The 13,810-nt window shown below is 41.5% G+C and overlaps 1 protein-coding gene across 11 annotated transcripts in view; it reads right to left on the reverse strand.

Annotated features, from left to right (window-relative positions):
* NPAS3 (neuronal PAS domain protein 3) overlaps nucleotides 1–13,810 on the reverse strand; it is a 1,210,843-nt gene that overhangs the window by 88,247 nt on the left and 1,108,786 nt on the right. For all 11 annotated transcript variants that reach the window (XM_060261386.1, XM_060261392.1, XM_060261391.1 and 8 more), the window contains one exon: nucleotides 12,978–13,096. In XM_060261386.1, coding sequence (XP_060117369.1) covers nucleotides 12,978–13,096 — 119 coding nt within the window. The remainder of the gene's footprint in view (nucleotides 1–12,977; nucleotides 13,097–13,810) is intronic.

Raw genomic sequence — 13,810 nt, forward strand, 5'->3', positions numbered from 1 at the left:
GTCATGGAAATGTTTTTGGTTGGCATGCTTATATGTGTTATGGGAAAAGTAAGATGGATGGTTTTTCCTTGCATCACTATATAAGAAGCAATTTGTTAAATACCTGGTTAAAATATAAAAGATATGGGGATGAGAGGAAACCGCTCTGGATTGTACCGACAGAAGTAATAAAGTTATATTCAGATATTAAAGAAGAGAAGTGGCTATCATATAAACAACTGTTAAAATACATGGAGGAAAGGTGGAATTAAATTGGCTGAAGAACTACAATACAAATATAACTGGTTTCAATGGCAACAAATTAAGAGTTTGCTTGAACAGGACATTAAAAATGAGGGAATAAGACAAGAACAAACAGAATGGGAGAGAATGTTGTTTGGTGATAACAAAAAATCGATTTCAAGAACTTATAAATTATTATTGAAATGGTCTACAAAAGATGAAGTAGTTAAATCTCAAATGATAAAATGGCGATAAATATAAATAAGGAAATACAGATGGAGTCATGGGAGTACTTATAGAAGAACTCTATGAAGATATCAACATGTTATAATATTAAAGAAAACTGTTTCAAAATGTTATATAGGTGGTATATGACACCTAAGAAATTGGCAAAAATGAACAATCAGGTGTCGAATAGATGTTGGAAATGTAAAAAACATGAAGGATCTTTCGACCATATGTGGTGGACTTGTGAAAAGGCAAAACAATTTTGGCAAATGGTTCAGCAAGAGATTTCAAAAATTCTGGGTTATAACATTAGAAATCTTTTTGCTGGGATTACAAATGGAAAAATTTCCGAAACAAGATAGAACGATAATTTGGTACATGCTTTCAGCTGCACGGACATTATATGCGCAGATGTGGAAGCAAGATAAAATACCAGAAAAGTGGGACTGGACTTTAAAAGTTATGCATTGGAGTGAAATGGACAAGCTTACAAGAATCTTAAAATAATATGATCTAGAGAAGTTTAAAAATGAGTGGTGAAAATTTCAAAAATATGTTGAAAAACAATGGAAGGTTAAAGGATACTTGGCGATTTTTGATAATAGTTGAACTTTAGAGGAATAATAAATGGACTATAGTCAAAAAGTGAGACTATGTGGACATATTTTTCAACTTTTTTTTTAATAAGGACTTAAGGATTATAATGATGGATTATAATTATAACATGTTTTTTTCCCTCTTTCCTTTTTTTTCTTCTTGTTTTAAGTTTTTTTTAAATGAAGATTCTTTAATTGATAAAATTACCTTTTATTTTCAGCAATTTAATTAAAATACACCGTCAGGGGTCATGAAAAGATGGGGAGGGAGGAGAAAAATGTAATGTATTTGTATTAACTTTTTAATAATAGATTATGAGTATTATTACAATATATTGCAGAATAATAAAAATTGGTTTAAACAAGAAAAATAGCCACACTAGCCTGGTTTTTCCAGATAAGAATCTGGGCACTTAACCACTACACCAAACTGGAGGGAGTGAAGGAGAATAACAGCTCAAATGTGATTGGCTGGAAGCGCTCTGTGCTCTTCCTTTGCAAGGATCTGATAAGAAGGGAAAAATAGAAACCAGTAGAATCAAAGAAAAAACATTAGCACATGATGCTTTGCTGATAAGTACCCAAAGTATTAAAAAAACCCCACACTTTAGCATCAATTGTTCAAGAAGGTTGAGTTTAATTATACCAACAATCCTGGATTTGTTTTACTGTCCCAGGAAATCACTATACAGACTAGAACCAAATCTCTATGAGTTGGATCCTAAGAAGTGCTAACAGAATCCATATGTGACTTACAATGCAACTCTAAGCAGTTACACCCTTCTAAACCCATTAACTTCAATGGAATACGTTAGACGGGGTCATAGGATTGCACTATTGCCACAAACTGCAATTAACCTATATTTGTTTATGTTATTTATAGTCTGCCTTTTTCACTTGGACTCAAGATGGGTTACACAGAGTTAGCCAATACTATTGGTGGTGGATGGGGCATTTGATAAACAATGCAATATTGATTCTTGAAAAAAGATTCCTACATAGGTGAGAGTGCTGAAGCATCAAAACAATCTTTATTCATGCTTCAACTCAGTTTAATTACACCTTGTCTTGTCAACTGCTTCCAGTACCAGCAGAAAATCCCATTTTGGAAACCACAATAATATTTTCTTAGAGCTAGGCAGCTCTGTGGGACAATAATTTTTCTACTACTAAGCTCCAAGCCTTCAATTTATTTTTAAAGGGGACTGGCCTATCTGATAATATTGTTCTAATTATGATAATTTACAAAGAAGAACAATTATTATGAGATATGATACTTTCAAAAAATAATTCTTGGAATGATTTAAATGTGAATGTTTTGGTTGGTCAGTCTCCAGTTCTTGCTCCCTTCTCTGCCTGCCCAAAGTGAAATGGCACCCCTGGTGTTTGGTTGGCTCCAGTTACTAAGCTCATACATTCTTAATACAAGTTTAAGAGACTAATTTGTCAAAGTTATTTGGACAATGCCTGTAATTACCTCATAAAAATAATCTACATATACACCACTCAGATATAATACCCGGTTTTAGAGAGTCTGCAGATTAGCACTACACAAAATTAAATTCTATGCATAAGGTCTACTTTGTAAAAAAACATTTTTGTAGCTTTAAACATTTTTCAATTTTGTGAGCTTACATATTTTAAAATTATTTCTCTACATAGAGCTTGATTTATAGGGTGAAATTAATCAAATTTCAGTTTCCATTATTAAAAGTTTGGCTGTCTGCCTGTGACTGAACATTTGCATTTCAAGTTTTCACTCAGCTTATTAACACAACAATTTTACCCCACCCCCCACATTTATATGGCATGTTTAACCCTTAGTTGCTACGAAGACAGAAGCCAAGTCTAAAAATTGAAGTTTCTGGGACTTCCCTAAATGTGTTTTGGAAACTACCTATGAAAGTTACCTTAAAATTGAGTTCTACACATTTTGTCTAAGGCCAAAACACTGTGTGATACCCAGTGTAATGACTCAAAAAAAAAAAAAAAGACTGTATTTTTAGAGTCTATGTTATAGAAAAAACTGAAAATAAAATGTCCCTAATGTCCTCTTATAAAGGCTGACTTCATGATGGCTAAAGATCCCAAGACATTTTCTTAACTCACAAGAGGCTGAGCTGAAGGCCAGAGTGATCTCTGTATCCCAGCAAGTATTTTCTCTTTCAAGAACTCACACACACAAATGCCTGAGGTTATGTGTAAGTTGCTGCTGAGAACATGATAGCCAATGTGGTTGTTTACTCAGTTGCTAAGAAAGCCTGGCAGTGAAGTAATTCCTTCTGTCAATTCAGAGAGTGTTCTCAACACAGGCTGAAATTCTGGACTTAATATTTATTACATGCGGATGGTCCAGTGTTTTTTCAAGGCCAGGGAACACATTCAACATACTCATCCTAAACTGACTAGGTTTCTCCTGGGCTTAATGTATACACAAAAGAGTTTGCTTAATTCATCTCCACCTGAAAAACTGACTGAGGCCCTACAGTACTAGTAAGGTTGCCAGCCTCCAGGTGGGGCCTGCAGATCTACCATTTTTATATTTGATCTCCAGCTGGCAGAGATCAGCTCCCCTGGAGAAAATAGCTGGTTTGAATTGACCATGCTGAGGCTCCTCCCCAAAATTCACCCACAAAGTCTCCAGGTATTTACCAACACACACCTGGCAACTCTAACATGCCAAAGTAACTTGGAAGACATCAGGCCTGGCGTTAGGGGTTCTGGTGCCCCTAGACCGAGCCCTGATCCTCTGCTCCCTCCTGGGGTCTTCTTGCATGCACACTTCGTATGAGCCCTCAGTCTGGCCCTCTCCTGCTTCCAAGGGAGCCGGAAAGAGACTTGCTGGCTCCCTTTGAAGCAGGGGATGGCCGGGCTGAGTGATCGTGGGAAGCGCGCATGGCCTGATGACATCAAGTCTTCAATGGGCCATGCACGCTTCATGTGAGTGCTCTGGTTGGCGGGGATAGGGAGGGGGCACCTCTGGTCAGGTCAGTGGGGATGGGGCACCCACCCCTGCGGTGAAGTGGCGTCCGAGGCGGCCGCCTACTTCACTGACTCCTGGAAGACACCCTCCTGTTGTCAAGCAATGTGAATCTTTTAATAATCTAATGCTAATGAAATAATGCAATTGAATGTATCTGTAAAACTTCATGAATGTTACTAACCAAAGCCAAGATGGGCACATCAAAGCAGGGAATATTTAGGGGGTAGTTCGCGTCTCTCACTTTTACTAACAAATGCAAGAATTTGCTCTTTGAAGATAAAGCGCTTACAGGGACAGGTTCCCAGGCCTGCCCCCAAGGAAGGAAACCACAGAGAGATAAGGGATTGCTGTGTGAATCTTCACACGTGAATATAGCATTAGAGAATGTAGCTTTGTTTAGAAAACTCTTTGATGTGCCACCTTTAAGTATGCCTTTCACTGTTACTATGTATCAGTTCCAATCCTTAGTTCAATCCCGGACTATCAAATAAATCATACTTTGTTTCAAATCAAAGACTGATTACTTTGAGATCCAATTGCTTGACACCTGTCTCCTTCACATCTTATCCAAACTTCTCATATGGTCAGCAGCAGGGGCCAGCCCTGCCACTAGGCAAACTAGGCATTGGCCTTCTGGGGTGCCAAATTGGGTGCCTCATGTGGTTATCAGTGCGGGGTGGTGGTGCCAGAAGTTAGCCTTGCCTAGGGTGCCAGATAGTCTAGAGCTGGCCCTGATCAGCAGTCCCCAAGCAGTCTCTTGTCTGTTAGCTTCAGAACTGTCCATAGGGCTCTTGATACCTAAGGGTGGATGAAGAAAAGTCCTTCTCTTGAATGGCTGTTTTCTAGTCACTGAGTTGCTTGGACCTTAGTACTTTCAGCTGGTGCTGGGGATTCATCCTGAGAAAGATGCTATACCTTTTCTCACCTTAATTCATATGTAGTAGTTAAGTAGTGGAGAAGGTACAGAAATGCTTGGTTTGTGCAATATGCCTGATAAGAAACAAGCCTGTGTTACAAGATTTGCAGCATGTACATATGATGATTCACAGCATGAGGTATGAGGTATGGTATTCTTTTTGTAATTGTCATGAAACAGTCTTGAAACCTTTGTAATCAGATAACTATTGCAAAAGTATTGCTCCCACTTCAATTCAAGGTACTAGCTATCACAATCAAAGCCCTTCCCGGCCTTGGACCTTCATGTCTGCAAGACCTCCTCTCCTCTTATGTTCTACCATGACAACTTAGTTTATCTGAACAGAACCTTCTGCAAGTGGCACCGTGCAAGATTAACAATTGCATGTGTGTTCTCTGCAGCAGTCCAAACGTTATGTAATGGTATGCCTACGGAGGGCAGGAAGGCACCCATGCTTATGTCATTCCACAAACTATGTAAAACAGACTTGGACTATATTTTAATGGAATTGTGCTTTAATGGATGGATTGTGCATGATACTACTCTGCATAGTATGTGTTATCTGTTTGCCAGAGGTATTATCTTGCTCTCCCTGCATACAGTATTCAGTCAAATATAAGATAAGTTTTTTTCCACAGGCATACCATAAAAAAGAGGGGGTTGTCTTACATAGCACACAAGTTATAGTCATGTCCAATAATTGTGTAAAACATTTTTAAAGGGTCTTACATTCAGGATCATCTTACATTTGAGCAAATATGGATAGTTTTCTACTTATGTAATATCATTTTCTGCAGTTTAACATATCATGTCTAATATATGAGATTGGATTTATAGACCACCCTTCACTCGGAGTCTCAGAGCAGCTTACAATCTCCTTTCCCTTCCCCACAACAGACACCCTGTGAGGTAGGTGGGGCTGAGTGAGCTCATTCGAGAGCTGCTCTTGAGATAACAGCTCTGTGAGAACTTGTGACTGACCAAAGGTCACACCAGCAGCTGCATGAGAATGAGAGGGGAATCAAACCCGGCTCACCCAGAGTAGAGTCTGTGCTCTTAACCACTTCACCAAACTGCATAGTACTGTATTTCAGGTCATCTCAGAGGTCCTTTAAGGCCCCTAGCAATAATACTAATATATTTCTACTAATAATACTGTTGCCTCAGTGGAGGCTGAGTTACTCAGAAGCTGTTGTTCTTCTAAATATCTGAGTATTAGCAAAAAAAGGCTGATATGAACAAATTCCATCAAAATGACAATTAAAGAATGCAGAATTTGCTGTATCCCAAAATTATTTCCACTGAACTGAATATAGTAGACAGTGTGTATTTAAAAACCCTGTCCATAATTTTAATTTTAAAATAATCTTTCCTAATGTTGATTACATGGTTAGTAATTTATGAGAAGAACTAGGAATAAGGCCCATTGTGAGGAAAAACACAACAGGCTCTAGAAAGAGGCTTTGGGCAACTGCCTTCTCACCCACCCAAGTGAAGGTATTCACTCCCCCCAGCCTTGCTGTCTTCCCACCCCCCACCCCCCAACCACCTCTTCCTCTCAGCTACCTATGCACCCTTGGCACTCCACTACTCCCCCCACCCATGACATTCACTCATCCCCACCTTTGCTGTCTTCCCACCCACCCAACAACCCTTGGCCTGCACTCATCCCCCCTTGCTGTCTTCCCACCCCTCCCACAGCTGGAGCACATGCTGGCTCCACCCCCCCCCCAGCATGTATGTGTGATCCCAGGTCTGTAGTGACTCAAAGCCCTCAAAGAGGCCCAGAATGGAGATAAGGAAGAATAATTATGGGGAGGGGGGCATGATGATAGTCACACAGACACTGAAGGTCAGCATTCCTTTTGTTTGCAGTGCTTTGTTGATGCCTTTTCCTGTCATAGTCAGCCTTGTGGCATTTACAATCAGTGTGAACTTGTAGCCTGATTTGGTTTTTTGTTGCCCAGTATAGTTGTGTTATAATATACCATAGAGTATGTACCTCAAGGTGGCCACTTTCTGTAGGGAAATTGATCTGACTTCAGCTTCCATTTACTCCTCCTCCCTGCATCCTCTACCTAGGAAAAGTACAGTTTTTCTCCAAAGTGAGGACCAAAGCAGGAGGGAAGCGACCTCAGCAGGGTATAATGGCATAGAGTCCACCCTGCAAAACAGCCATTTTCTCCAGGGGAGCTGATTTCTGCCATCTGGACAGCAGTTGTAATTCTGAGTGATCTCCATCCCCCACCTGGAGATTGGCAAAAGTGGTTCCCAGGAGGAAATGGCTGGTTTGGAGGGTGGTGTCTATGGCATTGTACCTGCTCCACCCTTCCTCAAACTCCACCCTCTCCAGGCTCCACCCCTCAAATCTCCAGGAATTTCCCAATCTAGAGTTGGCAATCCTATCTCCTTCTCAGCCAACAATCAGCCTACCTTTATCTTCCCCTCTGATTTTAGCCTTCCATATCCTCCCCCCTCCCTGCGGCCTCTACATAGGAAAAGTACAGTCTTTCTCTGCAGTGAGGACCAAAGCAGCCTACATCATTCTCCTCTCCCCTTTTTGATCTGCACAACAATCCTGTGAGGTAGGTTAGGCTGAAAGTCTGTAACTGGTCCAAAATCACCCATTCAGCTTCCACAGCAAGAACCTGGGGTTTGGGAAATCCTGCTCTGAAGTGCTGTGCCACACTGGCTGACATAGGGGAGCTGCTGCTGAAAGTAGCAAGCAATAAGGTCTAGGGTAGCCAACCTCCAGGTGGAGCCTGAAGATCTCCTGCTATCACAACTGAACAGACAACAGATCTATCTCCCCCTGGAGAAAATGACTGCTTTGGAGGGTGGACTCTATGGCATTACATTCAGCTAAGGCCTCTCCGTTTACTGACAGAACCAAGTTTGGTGGCCTAGCAACAGTCACTGCCTAGCAGCTTCTCCAGTGGCCCAATCCTCATCTGTCCTGGGTCTGAGGGGAGGAGGAAGGGAAAGAGTGACAAAAAAGAGGCAGCTGCCATGGCCTCTGAAGAAACGCTCCTGGTGGGTCCAGGCCTTGTCGCCTAGTCACGTTACCACCTTCTTCCCAGTCTCTTCACTGTCGCCATGCCACTGTTGCCTACTTTCTCTTCCAAATGCCACAATAGGCAGGCAACAGTGGGCGGGAGAGAGGAGTGGACTCAACCAATGGAACAACATGGAACTTGATTGGCAGTTGACAGGCCAATGGCTGATGTGTGCACACCACAGTCAATAGGAGAGCCATAAAGTGCCAACATGCTTGGCGATTTATATATATAGGATTACAGACAACTACACAATGCTGAATGGAGTTACTGCTTTTAATCCCAAATGCTGTTACTTTCATGAACCAAAAGCCATTATAAGAGATTTGAAGTGGAATTCAGAATATTACGAAAAATTCTACAGAAGAAGAATCAGAGGCTAGCAAATCTCATCAGATCCCATGAGGCTAAGCATGGTTAGTATTTGGGTGGGAGACCAGCAAAGAATACTAGGGTTGTGATACAGAGGGAGACAATGGCAAACCACCTCTGAACGTCTCTTGTCTTGAAAACCCTATGGAGTTGCCATAAATCAGCTGGAACTTCACGCAAAAAAGAAACAAAAAGAATGAGAGAGATAAAATAAAAATTGCCTAAGTGTTTAATCTTGTTGAAGGACTGAAAATATTTTTGATGCACTCCACAGATCGTGTTCATTGCTGTCATATAATACTTCTACCAAGTGGCTAGCTTTCAGCAAACAGTTTTGTGTTTGTAGCAAGTTAAGGCCTACATGGAGAGCCAGTTTGGTGTAGTGGTTAAGTGAGCGGACTCTTATCTGGGAGAACTGGGTTTGATTCCCCACTCCTCCACTCACACCTGCTGTTATGGCCTTGGGTAAGCCATAGCTCTGGCAGAGGTTGTCCTTGAAAGGGCAGCTGCTGTGAGAGCCCTCTCCAGCCCCACCCACCTCACAGGGTGTCTGTTGTGGGGGAGGAAGGTAAAGGAGATTGTGAGCCGCTCTGAGACTCTTTGGAGTGGAGGGCGGGATATAAATCCAATATCTTCTTCTTCTTCTTACATGAGGAGCAAAATACTGCCAATAGAAAAATTTGCCAAAGAAATTGAGACTGCTGTTAACAATTTTGTAAAATTACACAAGAATTGACTGCTTTAAGATTCTATATATCATCTGTGTATGCTCTTTCCTTCAGATATGGAGCTTTATGTAGGCTTACGGTCTCCAGGTTGTGAAATTCCATGAGATTTTGGGGGAATAACCTAGGGATGGTAAAGTTTGGGAAGGGGAGGAACTTTTATTTTATTTTATTTACCTTGGATTTATATGCCGCCCACTCTGGGCAGACTCAGGGCGACTAACAGTCAAAGTATAATATAAAACCTGAAATCTTTGAAAGTATAATATACTTCAGCAAAGTATAATATCAGAGTCTAACTTCCAAAGCAGTCATTTTCTCTAGGGAACTGATCTTTGTTGTCTGGAAATCAGCTGTAATTAGGGTTGCCAATCCCCAGGTGGGGGCAGGGGATCCCCCGGTTTGGAGGCCCTCCCCCCGCTTCAGGGTTGTCAGAAAGCAGGGGGAGGGGAGGGAAATGTCTGCTGGGAACTCTGTTATTCCCTATGGAGATTTATTCCCATAGAAAATCATGGAGAATTGATCTGCGAGTATCTGGGGTTCTGGGGGGGCTGTTTTTTGGTGTAGAGGCTCCAAATTTTCAGTATAGCATTTAGTGCCTCTCCCCAAAATACCCACAAAGTTTCAAAAAGATTGGACCAGGGGGTTCAATTCTATGAGCCCCAAAGGAAGGTGCCCCTATCGTTCATTATTTTCTATGGAAGGAAGGAATTGAAAAGGTGTGCCGTCCCTTTTAATGTGATGGCCAGAACTCCCTTTGGAGTTCAATTATGCTTGTCACAGCCTTGATCTTGGCTCCACCCCCAATGTCTCCTGGCTCCACCCCCAAAGTCCCCAGATATTTCTTGAATTGGATTTGGCAACCCTAGCTGTAATCCCAAGAGATCACCAGGCCGCACCTGGAGATTGGCAACCCTAGCTTTATGTGAAACACTTTGTTCTTTCTCATAGGCAAATTTCTGCAACCCCCCTCCCCCATATATTTTCTGGTGCCACTGTTATCACTGACAAACTTGCTGATGGGTTACCCTCCACATGATCATATACATAGTGTGTGTCAATAGACTGATGTATTTCAAGAGCCACCCAGGCAGATGTGTAATGTCCACACTTGGCATTTGAGTACATTTAAAATCTAAAGATGGTGTATGGCCATCTCTACCTTATCTCATGTGGTTGTCAGCCTAGTGAAAGTCAGATATACTGCAAATAAGTAAACCTATAAACTGAAAAATTCTATTCTTACAATAGAAAGGAAAGACAATCAGGAGTGCTGTTACACTAATCTTGACAAAACAGGTAACAATTATCCACCTAAATGACAATCATTAAGTGCTCTTAGTCACCTGCTGTTTGTACAGTTATTTAGATCACACAGAAATTAAGGTGAAAAAAATGACTAATTCTAGAAAAAATATGCAAATCTATCACATCTTAAAATAACCACTATATAGTGAAATTCAAGTTCTTTTAATGGGTTGGGCAGGCAGAGAATCTCCCAGATGGGGGCAGGTGATCCCCCGGTTCGGAGGTCTTCCCCCCGCTTCAGGGTCATCAGAAAGAGGGGGGAGGGAAATGTCTGCTGGGCACTCCATTATACCTTCTGGAGATTGATTCCCATAGGTATAATGGAGAATTGATCCATAGGTATCTGGGGCTCGGAGGAGGCTGTTTTATGAGGTAGAGGCACCACATTTGTAGCATAGCATCCAATGCCTCTCCTCAAAAGACCCTCCAAGTTTCAAAAGGATTGGACCAGGGGATCCAATTCTATGAATTCCAAAAGAAGGTGCCCCTATCCTTCATTATTTCTAATGGAGGGAAGGCATTTAAAAAGTGTGCAGTCTCTAAAAATGTGATGGCCAGAACTCCTTTGGAGTTCAACGATGCTTGTCACAACCTTGCTCCTGGCTCCACCCCCAAAATCTCCCATCTTTACAAAGGGTTCCAGAGGAGATCCGGGAAACTACAGGCCAGTCAGTGTGACTTCAATACCGGGTAAGTTGGTAGAAACCATTATCAAGGACAGAATGAATAGGCACATTGATGAACACGAGTTATTGAGGAAGACTCAGCATGGGTTCTGTAAGGGAAGATCTTGCCTCACTAACCTGTTACATTTCTTTGAGGGGGTGAACAAACATGTGGACAAAGGAGACCCGATAGATATTGTTTACCTTGACTTCCAGAAAGTTTTTGATAAAGTTCCTCATCAAAGGCTCCTTAGTAAGCTCGAGAGTCATGGAGTAAAAGGACAGATCCTCTTGTGGATCAAAAACTGGCTAATTAATAGGAAGCAGAGAGTGAGTATAAATGGGCAGTCTTCGCAGTGGAAGACGGTAAGCAGTGGAGTGCCACAGGGCTCATTACTGGGTCCCATGCTCTTTAACTTGTTCATAAATGATTTGGAGTTGAGAGTAAGCAGTGAAGTGGCTAAGTTTGCAGATGACACTAAATTGTTCAGGGTGGTGAGAACCAGAGAGGATTGTGAGGCACTCCAAAGGGATCTGTTGAGGCTGGGTGAGTGGGCGTCAACATGGCAGATGAGGTTCAATGTGGCCAAGTGCAAAGTAATGCACATTGGGGCCAAGAATCCCAGCTGCAAATACAAGTTGATGGGGTGTGAACTGCCAGAGATTGACCAAGAGAGAGATCTTGGGGTCATGGTAGATAACTCACTGAAAATGTCAAGACAGTGTGCGATTGCAATAAAAAAGGCCAACGTCATGCTGGGAATTATTAGGAAGGGAATCGAAAACAAATCAGCCAGTATCATAATGCCCCTGTATAAATCGATGGTGCGGTCTCATTTGGAATACTGTGTGCAATTCTGTTCACCGCACCTCAAAAAGGATATTATAGCAATGGAAAAAGTGCAGAAAAGGACAACTAGAATGATTAAAGGTTTGGAACACTTTCCCTATGAAGAAAGGTTAAAATGCTTGGGGCTCTTTAGCTTGGAGAAACGTTGACTGCGGGGTGACATGATAGAGGTTTACAAGATTATGCATGGGATGGAGAAGGTAGAGAAAGAAGTACTTTTCTCCCTTTCTCACAATACAAGAACTCGTGGGCATTCGATGAAATTACTGAGCAGTCGGGTTAGAATGGATAAAAGCAGGTACTTCTTCACCCAAAGGGTGATTAACATGTGGAATTCACTGCCACAGGAGGTGGTGGCGGCTACAAGCATAGCCAGCTTCAAGAGCGGGTTAGATAAAAATATGGAGCAGAGGTCCATCAGTGGCTATTAGCCACAGTGTGTATCTATATGTATATATATAGATTTGGCCACTGTGTGACACAGAGTGTTGGACTGGATGGGCCATTGGCCTGATCCAACATGGCTTCTCTTATGTTCTTATGTCTCCTGACCCCACCCCCAAAGTCTCCTGGCTCCACACCCAAAGTCCCCAGATATTTTTGGAATTGGACTTGGCAACCCTAGCAGAGAAAAAAATATATCAGTCAGAGGGCCTGATTCATGCATGGAATTAAGATTAACGATGATGGGATTTTTGCAAGCACCTTCACTGGCTCTTTAAGACTTCCTCAAGCCAGTAAGCCAGATCACTACTTACTCAGAGGATCAGGCTGCATTTAACAAAGTAATCTAGTCTGAATCTTCAGTCCATAACCTTCAAGAATATGTATTTTCTAGTCTGTAATATTTTCAAAGCTGACACAAGTCACCTTTTTTACAAAAACAAACAGTAAAGAAAGCTGAATGTGTAAAAATATCCACGTACTTATCCCTACCCAAATTTGCTTAAATGAGGTAAGAAATATGGTCAAGTATGTCAGTTATTTAGCCACCCTCTTTTTTTTTGACAGCACAGAAAAATCCAGCTATTCTCGGCAAAACAGAACAACATTTACCTTATATCCTGAGGATTTGATGTGCACACCTCGCTTGGTCAGGGTAGATTTCATCCGGATGAAAAACGACCTCTCTAGATTGTTGTCCGTCATAAGTAGGCTGGGGCTTGTGGATTCCACTAGAAAAGAAATTTTTTAAAAAAAATTCATCCATGGATTATTTAATTTGTTACAAATCCCTTTGAATTATTTCACATTCATGACCACTGAGCTAAGTAGAAATGAACCAGGAATCAATCATGACAACCTGCTGCAAAAAAACCAAGATCAGCCTCAGTTATTAACTAAACTGTTATGCAGATCCAGTGTTCCAGAAGATTTTTGGTTTCATTGTGCAGCTAAAATTGGGCTTCATGTGTTACCCTAAAGGACCACTCTCCCTAGATGAGCTCATGTGCCAATTATGGTCCTCTTGTTACCACTGACTTGTTATTTCCCTGTTTGGTATTTATCAGAGCATGGATATTTTCAATTGTGTCTCCTAATATTTAGAATAGGCTCTCTGAGGAGGATGCCATCCTTTTATTTTATTTTATTTATATCCCGCCCTCCCCTTAATGGGCTCAGGGAGGCTCACAACCAATAAGAACAACATCAAAATATAAAATTTAAAAACAATACTTAAAAATAATACTATAAGCAACAATTTTGCAAACAATCAGCAATTATCCAAGATCTTAAGACGGTTATGGTGCTCATGTAGCCGAGACTGCCGGTTTTGTGGTGTCACAGCTGTCTTCCGTTATTTGCTAAAAGCAAGTTGAAAAAGTTCAGTCTTGCATGCCCTGAGGAACTTTGAGAGGTCCCAAAGGGCTCTGATGTTCTTGGGGAGC

The sequence above is a fragment of the Heteronotia binoei genome, chromosome 21 (genome assembly GCF_032191835.1).
Source record: "Heteronotia binoei isolate CCM8104 ecotype False Entrance Well chromosome 21, APGP_CSIRO_Hbin_v1, whole genome shotgun sequence".
NCBI classification, from domain to species: Eukaryota; Metazoa; Chordata; class Lepidosauria; order Squamata; family Gekkonidae; genus Heteronotia; species Heteronotia binoei.